Source organism: Drosophila busckii, chromosome 3R, assembly GCF_011750605.1.
Source record: "Drosophila busckii strain San Diego stock center, stock number 13000-0081.31 chromosome 3R, ASM1175060v1, whole genome shotgun sequence".
Taxonomy (NCBI): domain Eukaryota; kingdom Metazoa; phylum Arthropoda; class Insecta; order Diptera; family Drosophilidae; genus Drosophila; species Drosophila busckii.
In genome coordinates, this window is record NC_046607.1 from 15,408,310 (window position 1) to 15,419,668 (window position 11,359).

At 39.2% G+C, this 11,359-nt stretch overlaps 3 protein-coding genes across 3 annotated transcripts; 2 read left to right on the forward strand and 1 right to left on the reverse strand.

The window, feature by feature from the left end:
* Positions 1 to 2,035: 2,035 nt before the first annotated feature.
* On the forward strand, positions 2,036 to 5,102 carry LOC108602164 (alpha-tocopherol transfer protein-like). Its single transcript, XM_017990197.1, has 3 exons — positions 2,036 to 2,172; positions 3,907 to 4,211; positions 4,268 to 5,102. Exons 2-3 carry the CDS (start codon positions 3,907 to 3,909, stop codon positions 4,887 to 4,889), a joined length of 927 nt encoding a protein of 308 aa, XP_017845686.1. The 5' UTR covers positions 2,036 to 2,172; the 3' UTR covers positions 4,890 to 5,102.
* A 1,331-nt stretch (positions 5,103 to 6,433) lies between these two features.
* Positions 6,434 to 7,982, forward strand: LOC108601340 (odorant receptor 83a). Its single transcript, XM_017989239.1, has 4 exons — positions 6,434 to 7,000; positions 7,054 to 7,253; positions 7,312 to 7,861; positions 7,923 to 7,982. Exons 1-4 carry the CDS (start codon positions 6,434 to 6,436, stop codon positions 7,980 to 7,982), a joined length of 1,377 nt encoding a protein of 458 aa, XP_017844728.1.
* A 935-nt stretch (positions 7,983 to 8,917) lies between these two features.
* On the reverse strand, positions 8,918 to 10,987 carry LOC108602205 (ubiquitin domain-containing protein 1). The gene is made up of 4 exons (XM_017990252.1): positions 10,827 to 10,987; positions 10,297 to 10,558; positions 9,524 to 9,764; positions 8,918 to 9,458 (listed from the first exon to the last, which is right to left on the reverse strand). The coding sequence occupies exons 1-4, from the start codon at positions 10,897 to 10,899 to the stop codon at positions 9,276 to 9,278; spliced, it is 759 nt and encodes a 252-aa protein (XP_017845741.1). The 5' UTR covers positions 10,900 to 10,987; the 3' UTR covers positions 8,918 to 9,275.
* Positions 10,988 to 11,359: the final 372 nt, after the last annotated feature.

Sequence of the window (11,359 nt, forward strand, 5' to 3'; positions counted from 1 at the left end):
AAACTATGCGCCAGCAACTGCGAAATATTTTAATGCGCCAGCTTAGTTGTCTTTAGCAACAACAAGTTACCTTCTAGCCTCACTGTTGCCACTTGTTAATTTCTTTATGTAGCAGAGACTTTCGGCTGGCAATGAAAGTTTCTTGACTTGTGCGCTACACGAAAAAAGTTACAGTAACTACAACAGTAGCAGTTTTATTTATTAGTCTGCTGTTTAATTAGTTTTCGTTGTTGTTGCGCTTTAACAGCTTCTTGTACTTCTTTAATTTCTTATTTATGCGAATTTTTTAACTCAATTTGTCACTACTTAGTTTTTCAGCTCGACTTGTCGAATTTCTTTTTTTCTTTCTCTGCTTCTTCTTTTAAATGCCATTTTAACGAGCTGTTAACATAACCAAGCATGACATGGGATGGTTTTGTTAATCACGTATTGAAACATTAACTGCAAGTGTTTATTAAATTGCATAAGGTTAAGCTTTTAAAACAGTTTAATGGCGCATGACTCAGACATAATAAAATATGAACCTTTTAATGATGCACACACTTATTTTTAAGCAAATCATTTTAATAGAATACAGTAGCTTTGGAGCTGTAGAAGATAATTTATATATTTATAAGCTGAGAAAATTCAAGCAAAAATGTTGCAAGTAAGCTGCGTTGTCTTATGAGTATTTAATAAACAAAATGAATAAATAAATAAATAAAAATTATATTTATCTATGCAATTACAATTGATGCTGTCTCGTTTTATTTAAGACTATTAGCAAATTTTGAGTTTAATCGATGTGTTCGGTTGCCACATTAACATGAGCTGCTGCTTCAACAACAACAACTATTGCAACGCTCTTGAGTTAACCGCGATCCACTTGCCAGCTGTACCCTTTTCCTAATGCCAAGCCCAAACATAAACAGTACAGTAAAGTACCACAAAGCAGCAAAGTTATGGTCGCAATATGGAAAATTATCAGTGTGTGCTTTTCATGAAAATGAGGAAATGACGCTGGCGCTGGCGCTAAGCACAAGTTCAACGACTTGTGCTCGTTGTGCCTGAGTCAGTGCATAAAAATTGTAGACAGTAGCCGTAGAGGTATTACCATTACTATTACTATTACGGATTGCTGCACTAAATTGCTTAATTGAAAAAATGTCGAAAATAAAACAGAAACTGAAAACTAAAGGCAACAGACAAGAAAGAAATACAAGCAATTATAGCGTAAAAAATAAAACAAAATTAAAAAACCATACGGGATTTAAGCTGAAATACAATATGCACGTTAAGCCGTGTCGATTATAATTCAGCAATCGTTAATGATTTATTTTCACTATTGTTTCCCACCCTCCCTGCACTGCCAGACATTAGATTAACTCGTTAAAGAAAAGCAACAATTGAGCGAAAAAAAAGTAAAAAGTAAAAGAGGCAACGTGATGTTGCATGCAACTGTTTAAGTGTAACTGATAAGCGGGCGTTATGGCAAAGAGGCGTGGCAGCGGTAGCGCAGCCTTGCATAGAACGTCAAACGCAAGACTCAAGACACGAACTTGGCCGCTGTGTTCGCTTGTGGTTTGAAACTTGACTAAACAGCTGAGCCAGCAAACTGACCGTTACATTTGTATATCTTGCTGATTGCAGCAGCGTCGCTGACTAACGACGCTGGCAGTGGAGCGTGGCAGCCGTGTGCGCTCATTGAACTTCTCTTGCGCAAATGACAGAAACTTTAACGCTCTCTCTCTGTCTCTCTCGCTCCTATTGCCCAGTCGTCAACAAGTGCAGGCGCAGGCGCAGATAGTCGCGCCGCCGGTTCGTGCGGATTTTTCTCTTTGACCGATTTTCATGGCATGATCTGTTTTACGGCTTTCGGTTTTCTTTTGTTCAAGTTGCTGCTGTTGTAGTAGTTGTTGTTGTTGTTGTTGTTGCTGTTCTTGCAATCGTCAGCTGGCCCGAAGTCTTCGTCTTTAGTAGTTAGTTTGCTGATCGCTCGTAAGTATTTAAATGCGCCGAAACATGTTTCAAGACGTTCAGTTTTAGTTAACGTGTTCAGCGCTTCGGTTGTGTTTTGTGTGCGTGGAATAATCGCATTGCTCATACGCCGCGTTGCCCATTGGATAACCAAGCCAACAAAAAAAAAACCAATTCTAAGGATTACCAACTGACTAACCAACTAACTCTAGCAAGGTGAGCTGCGCCCTCAAAAGGCAAACAATTTACCACAGCACAGCATTGTTTACTTCACTGCTGCTGGCTTCTACTGCTGTATACACAAATATTTTGGCAATTTATGCAAAGGTTGAGGTAAAACAAACAATAAAGAAGCCGCACTTGCAGCATGGAATTTAAATGAGTGCGTAAACAATATACAATTGTGATAAAGTGTTGTACATTGTGTGTACCGATAAATTGTGCTGCAGGCTTCAATAAATTCCAATGGACAAAGACCAAGTTGAACTGCATGGAATTTAATAAAAGTTTTGCCAATCATAAATGTATTTGGCAAATATTTGCATATCAAATTCAAATAATCAAAATAACATAATGAAACTGCACTTTCAAAAAATAGCCAAGAACTGTAATTTAGCGCAGCTACAAACATTTCCCCATACAAATCGCTTGCAACATTAGAGTAATAACAATAACACACACACAAACACACTCGCTTACTGGAGAGCTGGTCATAAACCTGTTTTCTAGATTTTTGAAGAACTTTCGCAATATTTGTGGCAACATTTGCAATAGACGCAATGGCCATTAACAGCAGCAACAACAACAACATCACCACATGAGTGTGCACAGAGCAATTTGAGTGCGGTTGGGCCATGCCATGCCACAACCGCAACTGCAGTCAAAATTTTACAAAAAACAAAACGTACCAAACTGCAACCGGTAGTAATTGTAGCTGATGCAAGTTGCACGATTCTAACAGGTTGCAAGTGTTGTTGTTGTTGTTGTTGCTGTTGTTCCAAGCATATAGCACAGCCGTTTTCTGCCTGTTGACCTCAATGAGGCATGCTCACTGCTCTGATGTTGCGAATTGTAAAGCGTAAAGTTAATTGAATTTCGATTGCAATTGCAAGAGAAACTGATGGAAGCCCGAGCTGAGCCATAAGAGTATTTGCAAATATTTAAACAATTGTTGCCGCACTCAACAAGCGATGAGTTGTGTAAAAACGTCAGATTACAAACCTTAAAGCTGTTAAGCTAGACAAGTTCAAAGCAGCAACTAAATATTTGTGTACAGTATATGAATAATATTTAGTACAAACGCAAGCTAATGTGTGACCTGGCCAAGACCATAAAACACATTAGCAACCAAACATTTAAAGCAAGCCAACAATAATAACAACAACAATAGCACAGTCTAACTCTGAGCCTCACTGCTCGGTTACTTGATGTACTATTTGCGTTTTGTTGCCACTCTCTTTGTTTTATTTGGTAACGTATTTTGCGTTTACTTTTATGGGCGCAAGCGTTGTATTTGTTGCTCGTATTATTCGTCAACTAAAAGCGCTGAATAAACGCAAAACCATGAAGAGTTTCGTTGTTGTTATTTTGAGGTCGCAACGCGCTTGATTTGGGGCGGTAAATAGCAAACCTATTTTACGCAAGTGGGCGTGCTGGGCCAGGCCTAAGGGCAAGGAGACGGGGGCACACAACCAAATAGTCAGCTGCCAATCCAAGTGGGGCTGATGTTAATGAAACGACGCAGTCACGTGTGACTACAAGTCGAAATTTCTGAGCTACCGCAATTAAAATGTCAAAAAAACAAAAATGCAAGATCTGCTGCGATAGCAAGCATTAAAATATAAAATAATTATATAGCTTAGGCAATTCGTAAGACGTTGCCGCTGCATTTAGCAATAGGTAAACAACTCTTTTATTAATTGTAAATGCTTTGTTTACGTTTCGCTGCAGATGATGATGCTACACCCCACACCCGCACAGCGCGTGAGCATACGCGAGGAGCTGCGTGAGCCCGAGGATCCAGCTGACATTGAGCGTGATATTAAGCTGATACGCGAGTGGCTGGAGACGCAGCCCCATCTGCCCAAGGGCATGGACGATATGCGTCTGACAACGTTCTTGCGCGGCTGCAAGTTCAGCCTGGAGAAGGTCAAGAAGAAGCTGGACATGTACTATACCATGCGCAATGCTGTGCCCGAGTTCTTTGCCAATCGCGATATCAATCGCGAGGAGCTCAACATTGTGCTGGACTATGTGTAAGTTACTCAGCTGGCCGACACTCTGCTTTATATTAAACTTGCTTTTGGTCTAGCCACTGCCCCACACTGCCTGGCATTACGCCCAATGGACGCCGCATTACTTTTATACGCGGCATTGACTGCGATTTCCAGCCACATCACATTCTGGATGCCATGAAGGTGGCCCTGATGATTGGCGATGTGCGTCTCGCCGAAGAGTCTGTGGGCATTGCAGGCGATATATTCATTTTGGATGCCGCCGTGGCCAGCGCCTCACATTTTGCCAAATTCTCACCCACTGTGGTCAAGAAGTTTCTGATTGCAGTGCAGGAAGCATATCCCGTTAAAGTGAAGGAAGTGCATGTCATTAATATTTCACCGCTGGTGGACACTATCTTTAACTTTGTCAAGCCCTTCGTCAAGGAGAAGATACGCAGCCGCATTACCTTCCACAATGATGTGGAGAGTCTCTACAAAGTGGTGCCCCGTGAGCTGCTGCCCAACGAATATGGCGGCAAGGCCGGCAACATTGTGGAGCTGAACCAGTGGTGGAAGCAGAAGCTGGTGGACAACACCCAGTGGTTCAAGGATCAGGAGGACAAGAAGGCCAATGAGTCTCTGCGTCCGGGCGCACCAAAGACCAGCGATGATCTGTTCGGCATGGAGGGCACCTTCCGCCAGCTGAACATTGATTAAGCAGGAGATTAACAATCATCAAAATTTTCCATCTTATACTATATATTCCATTGTTTGTATTTGTATTTGTATTAACCAATCGTTTGTTTGGTCTATGCGCAATTATTTTTGTTCGCTTTTACGCTTCATTTTCAATCCACTATCTCATATTGCCTCACATCGCCGTATGTATTGCATTAATTACAATAACAAATAAAAGCCGCAGCATATTAAGGAATGAATAAATAAAAAACCAAAACACATCACTTTTATATATGTATAGTTCTATATACTATATGTTTTGCCATTAGCCGCTTTCCGCTTGGTAGCAGCATTAACTGTTGAGTGTCGTCCCGGCTGTGCACTTGATTGTTGATTGCTTCTGCCGCATTGCCGCACATTTTTCTTGCCATTCCATTGACTTGTCTCCATTTTGTGCAACATGCAGTGGCAACAAATGGCATTGAAGTGCCTGTGCAACGGAAACGGAAACATGTCGCATCTGTGGGCGGCTCTCTCTCCATCTCCCCACTGTACGCCTGAAATATCGAGTCCATTGTTATGTGCGCATTTCGGCGTACAAAATCAAGTGATGCTAACATATAGCAGTCATGACATCTACATGGTCAGCTGGACATTCGTACATATAAGACATTTGCTTTTTTCGTTGTTGCAAGCTTTATTTTGAATTAATCGCCCAGCTATGCTGCTGACAGTAGAAGCAGACGTATTGAGTTTGAGTTTCTGGCTAAGCACCGGCATGCGATGTTGCCACATTTCGTATGCATATAAATAACTATTCATGTCACAATGGTGTAACCAGCTAAGGGCAAGGGGCAGCTCGCCAAGATATGGCTAAAAAGCGTGCTAGTGACGAAATAGCAATATGCCTTAATATAAAAGAAACATGTTTATTTTTTATGAAAAAGTTTAATCTGTATTGGATAAATCAGTCGGATATATCAAAGTTATATATATCGATACACAAGGTAAAAAAGCTTTGTTTTTGGTTATTGATGTACAACACAATCGTTAGTTGTTGATGTACAAATTCACGTTGCAACACATCTGTGCAATGTAACCTTTGGTTGTTGATGTACTTTGAAACTTTGTAAGGCTGTAAGTAACAATAATTCCTGTGAAATATCCAACTTTGATAATCTATAACTATGGAAATTATGTCCGATTTCAGAGTTTTAAACCTTTTTACACTTATTGATGCAACTTATAACTTAGCATCATTACAAGCATAAAAAAGCAAATCATTCAAGAATCGGAAGTTTTTTGATCAAGCTATGACTAAAAATCTCATGGTTGCTGGAATTTGTCAACCATTTTTATTAGGTATTTATTTTTGTCTGTATTTAGCTACGCATTAAATACAATAATTCTTTACTTGCATTATTTATTTAAATTATATTAACTAAAGTGAGAAAGTTTACAAACTTAAGTGAAAGCTATAATTTATATGGAAGTTTGTTCAGACATGCATTTATTAATAGTCTACACAATATACAATTTAATAAGGCTATATAAGGGTGTCTCAGGCTGATAGAAGCTTAATCATGAGTGGCATAAAGCAGCCCGAAGTCGACTCAGCCGAGCAGTTTAGTCGTCGAGATCTCTTCAGCTTTGTGCGCAACGTCATGCGTGTGGCTGGGATGCATCCTTTGGGAGCGGAAACTGGCGGCACAAAGAGCTGCCTGCACTACTTACTAGGGCTCTGCGATGTTATCTACGAGCTGTTCAACTACTTTGTGTGTGTGCACATTGAGTGCTTATATATTTGCACAATATACATTTACTACAGCACAGGTGATTTGGAGTTTTTGGTCAATTGTTTGATACAAACGGTCATTTATCTGTGGACCTTTGCCATGAAGTTATACTTTCGACGCATACAACCAAAGCTGCTCAAGCAGCTAATTGAGTTTATTAACTTGAAATATTGCACACGCTCGGCACCGGGATTTACATATGTAACCATGAAGGGCGCCTTGCGTCAGTCAAATCTCTGGATCAAAACATATGTCTACTGCTGTTTTATAGGCACTATATTCTGGCTAGCACTGCCCTTGGCTTATGGCGATAGAAGCTTACCGCTGGCCTGCTGGTATCCTTTTGATTATACAGTAAGTTTAAACTATATTTAATAGTTTTACTTTAAGTTACATTTAATTTGCAGCAACCGTTTGTCTATGAGCTGGTGTTCTTTCTACAAGCCGTGGGACAGATACAAGTGGCGGCAGCCTTTTCAGCTTCAAGTGGCTTTCACATGGTTTTGGGCATTTTGTTAGCAGGACAGTATGATATTTTATTTTGCAGTCTCAAAAATGTGCTTGCCACCAGCTATTTGGAGATGGGCGCTAATATGGCAGAGCTGCGGTTAGTTTGATCTACTTTTTATTAAATAAACAATTTATAAACTTTTGGCTTGTTACAGCCAACTACAAGCTGCACAAGCAGTGGCTGATGCGGAGCTTAATCAATACAACTATTCACAGGAACAACAGACTACGCTAACAGAACTTGCAGCGCTCATAGGTCCAGGTGAAAATAGAAACTTCCAAATTGCATTTAAAAGCGCTTTTGGTCGCTGCTTGCATTTGCATCGTTATATTATCAAAGCGCTTTATAAAATGGAGCGCTTCTACAATCCCATTTGGTTGTTCAAGATTGGCGAGGTGACATTTCTGATGTGCCTGGTCGCTTTTACGTACACCAAAAGCACCAACGCCAACTCATTCATGCGCATGGTAGTCCTGGGACAGTATTTGCTGCTAGTGCTCTATGAGCTCTTCATTATCTGCTACTTTGCCGATGTGGTCTACCAGAACAGCGTGCGTTGCGGTGAGGCGCTGTGGCGCAGTCCTTGGCAGTTGCATATGCGCGAAATACGCAGCGATTACATGTTCTTCATGTTGAATGCACGCAGACAGTTTCGGCTGACTGCTGGCAAAATTTATAATTTGAATGTGGATCGCTTTAGGGGCGTAAGTCTGCTTACAGATATAACTAGTGCCAAGAATTATATTTGGTTCTTTTCCATTTCAGACAATTACCACCGCCTTTTCATTTTTAACCTTGCTGCAGAAAATGGACGCACGTGCCTAAGCATTTTATGTTATAACCAAAAGTCACTGCTTTTATTTGATTTCCATTTGTTCATTTACAATCATTATTAACTGAAGCATATGCAAAGGCAAAAGTAAATTTTTGCTATTAAAAATTAGGTTCTTGCTCAATGTAAAGCAGTGCAAGTTAACTAAACTGAATTTGAATCTTTTTATTAAAAAAATGTAATTTTAGACTAATCGATTTATAATTATATTAAATAAATAGGCATTTATCATTGCATTTGTGTTGGTTACGGCTCTAAAGCTACATACATAAGCAAAAAAATCAAATATGTACATTTTATAAGGTACTTGGGTTTACACTATGCAATCTAAACATTCTTTTTTTTCCTTCAACCACTGTTATAATGTTAGCTACCATTATAATGTTAACTACATTGAGCAAGAGAAATGTTTAACAATTTATTGTATGTAATTTTCTTGTTCTTCGCTTGTACTGAATCAAAAACAAAGCTTGTTCAGTTTTTGTTTTGTGCTTGGTTTCTTCTACTAAACGTTGTAATTTGTGCCGTTTCTTTTGTTGTTTGTTTGTTTCCTTTGCTTTACAATACGTACAAATGTTTTGCGATATTTGCTTATAATTAGTTAATAAAGAATCTATATGTATACTTCCTTTTGCTTGTTTGATTTTGACTTCATGACAAAATGTACATTCGGTTGATTCACTTTTCAGTTTCAAAATTTCGACTACTGTTTATACAAAGTTTTGTTTATAAGGACTGCTTAAATATTTTAACATGCATATGTATACATATATATATTATTATTATTATCAAAAAATTAAATATATTTCTTTTATTAGTATTTTCTCAATTCATTTCATTTTTCCTTTTAATTTTATTACGTTTGTTACGCTTGCTGAATTGTATATATTATTATTGTATATATTACAAAAACACGACAACAACAACGACAACAATTTGGGCATCGAGCAACAATAGTAGTAACAAAACAAGTTAATCAGCATTGTGCAAATGACAGCAACAATCTCAAAACGTTGCTTTTGATAAATGCAATACGTTGGCTGTTGCTCTTGTTGTTGATGTTGTTCTTGTGGCTCTTTGTGCTTTACATTAATGTGATTTGTGTTATTGCTGTATCTGTAGCCTGAGTATCTAACACTATAGTTTTGATTGCTCGTAAGCTGTTGTTGTTGCAGTTGTTGCTGTTGATGACATGGCTTGTAGCTGCAGCTGCTGTTGTAGTTCTTAATGTTGTTGTTGCAGTTGCTGTTATTACCTAGGCTGACTAGTCTAGAGTTGGTACATTGCTAGCTTGAAAGCGAAACGTTCACAATACTCGTGCTGTTGTCGTGATTATAATGTTCCGCGTTCACAATAACCTGCACCACATAGCCTTGGTGTATGCTGCATTCATCAATGGGTACTTTGTCGCCCAGCAACTTGCCACTGTAGAACCAACGCTGGCAGCATGAATCAACGCCCTCCGCGGCCTACAAAGCACATGGATGTTAGTTATAGCAACGATATTAAACAAGATAGATCTAAGAAAACATACCTGGAGTTTCTTTTTGCACTGTCCCACAGTATCCTTTGAGTATACCGGCAGTTTAACATCAGTCATGGTTGAAGATATGCGCAACTTGAGAAAGATTTCGGTGCCGCCATCAACCGGCTCTGAGTATTCGGCTGGCGAATCACGTCCATTCTCCTCCTTCACAATGTTTATGGGATATGACAGACAATAAATCGGCACCTTGTACTGCGTGCCCAGCTCATCGTAGCATTCTGTGAGGTAGCTGCAAAAATAAAAAGAATTCCCAATCTCAATAAATGTTTAGCACACATCTTATCAGCAACTAATTTTTTCAAACATATTGGCTAAAAGTTTGTGCGAACGCTGATAATTCAATGCCAAGTGCAAGCTGTCAGTGCCAGGGTGCAGATAACAGACGATAAATGCAAGGACAGCTGCTCCAATCATTTAGCTAATAATTATAACATGATAAAGGTCAGGGCAGCAGTTAAGCACGACGCGGCGTTAGTCAAAAATCGATTTCGCATAACTATATACAAGTATAGGAGCTGGACAAGCGTTATAAATGGCATTGTTTATAAATCATAAAGTCGTCTCAGTTTACATTACATTCCATTAAGTAACATATGATATGATCTATTAGCAGCAGTTTTCAGTTAAATATGTAATTAGATACACGCATACACACGCACATCGCCACACATTTAAGGAATAATTGTCTCGGCAAATCAGTATATGTTATTGATTATTTATGTGTGTGAGCCAACACTTTGTGGCAGGATAATTAAACTCACCCATTGGGGACAGACACATTAGCCCCATCCAATATGGCCTGGGCCATTTGAAAGTCTAGCCCTTCGGCTGCATTTGTTGCGGCACGCAGTGCATCCCAGATCTCCTTCCTGCCATCGAAGGCTGGTGCAGTGTCCCAAAACTCGTCACGCTTAGAGCGCAATTGTCCCTCGGTCAATGGCACATCTGAACGCCATTTGATGGTCTCATGGCACAGTGGACGATTCTTACGCAGCGCTCCACCGCCGCCACCAAGGGCAATACCTGACGCACAATATTCACAGTCAGTAATCATCAATCATAGTTAATCACTCACACTAACTAGGGTTGCCAATTTAGCCACTTTTCAACTTTGATATGTGGTGCTTGCAGAGAATTAAATGTTTTTGCTAACAATAGCAATCATTTATTAAACAATAGTCGGAATTCCCGCTGGTTGCTAAATTAAAATTCTTGCTGTTACTGGAAAACAGCTAAATTGGCAACACTCTTGCTAACTGAAGACAAATATAAAATTTATATATTTTCTTACCTGCGCTGCCCGGACGCTCGCTGGAAACGCTGATCGTCTCCTCATTGTTCATGCGACATACGCAGGCTCCCATGGCCACCGGTGGGTGTTTTGTGTTTAATTTTAACAATTTTTACAAAAAATACACGCACACTTTGTTTTATGTTAAGTTACAATCAGTACCAGTGCTGCCATTTTAGCGTAATTGTGGCTAGATTTAGTATTTTTTAAAACAGCCTGGCTAAAAATTCGATAAGCATTAGCTCGATAGGCAAAAGTGTGCATGTGTGACCAGACTATATATTTTAACTACAGCTTCCATAAAAAAACGCCAGAGGCTGTTATTTCAAAGTGTTCGGAGTTGGAATGATGAAAAGCCATTCGGAGTTGGTAGCCGCAATGATATGAACAAATTTGAATTTTAAACTAAAATTTAATCAATCTTAAATTAAAACAGCAGGGAAAGTGTTGCACAGCAAATTTTATTTTTGAACTAACCGTCAAATTTCACTGTAGCAGAAAAATAAAATATAGTTGCTTGCTAAATTTTATAT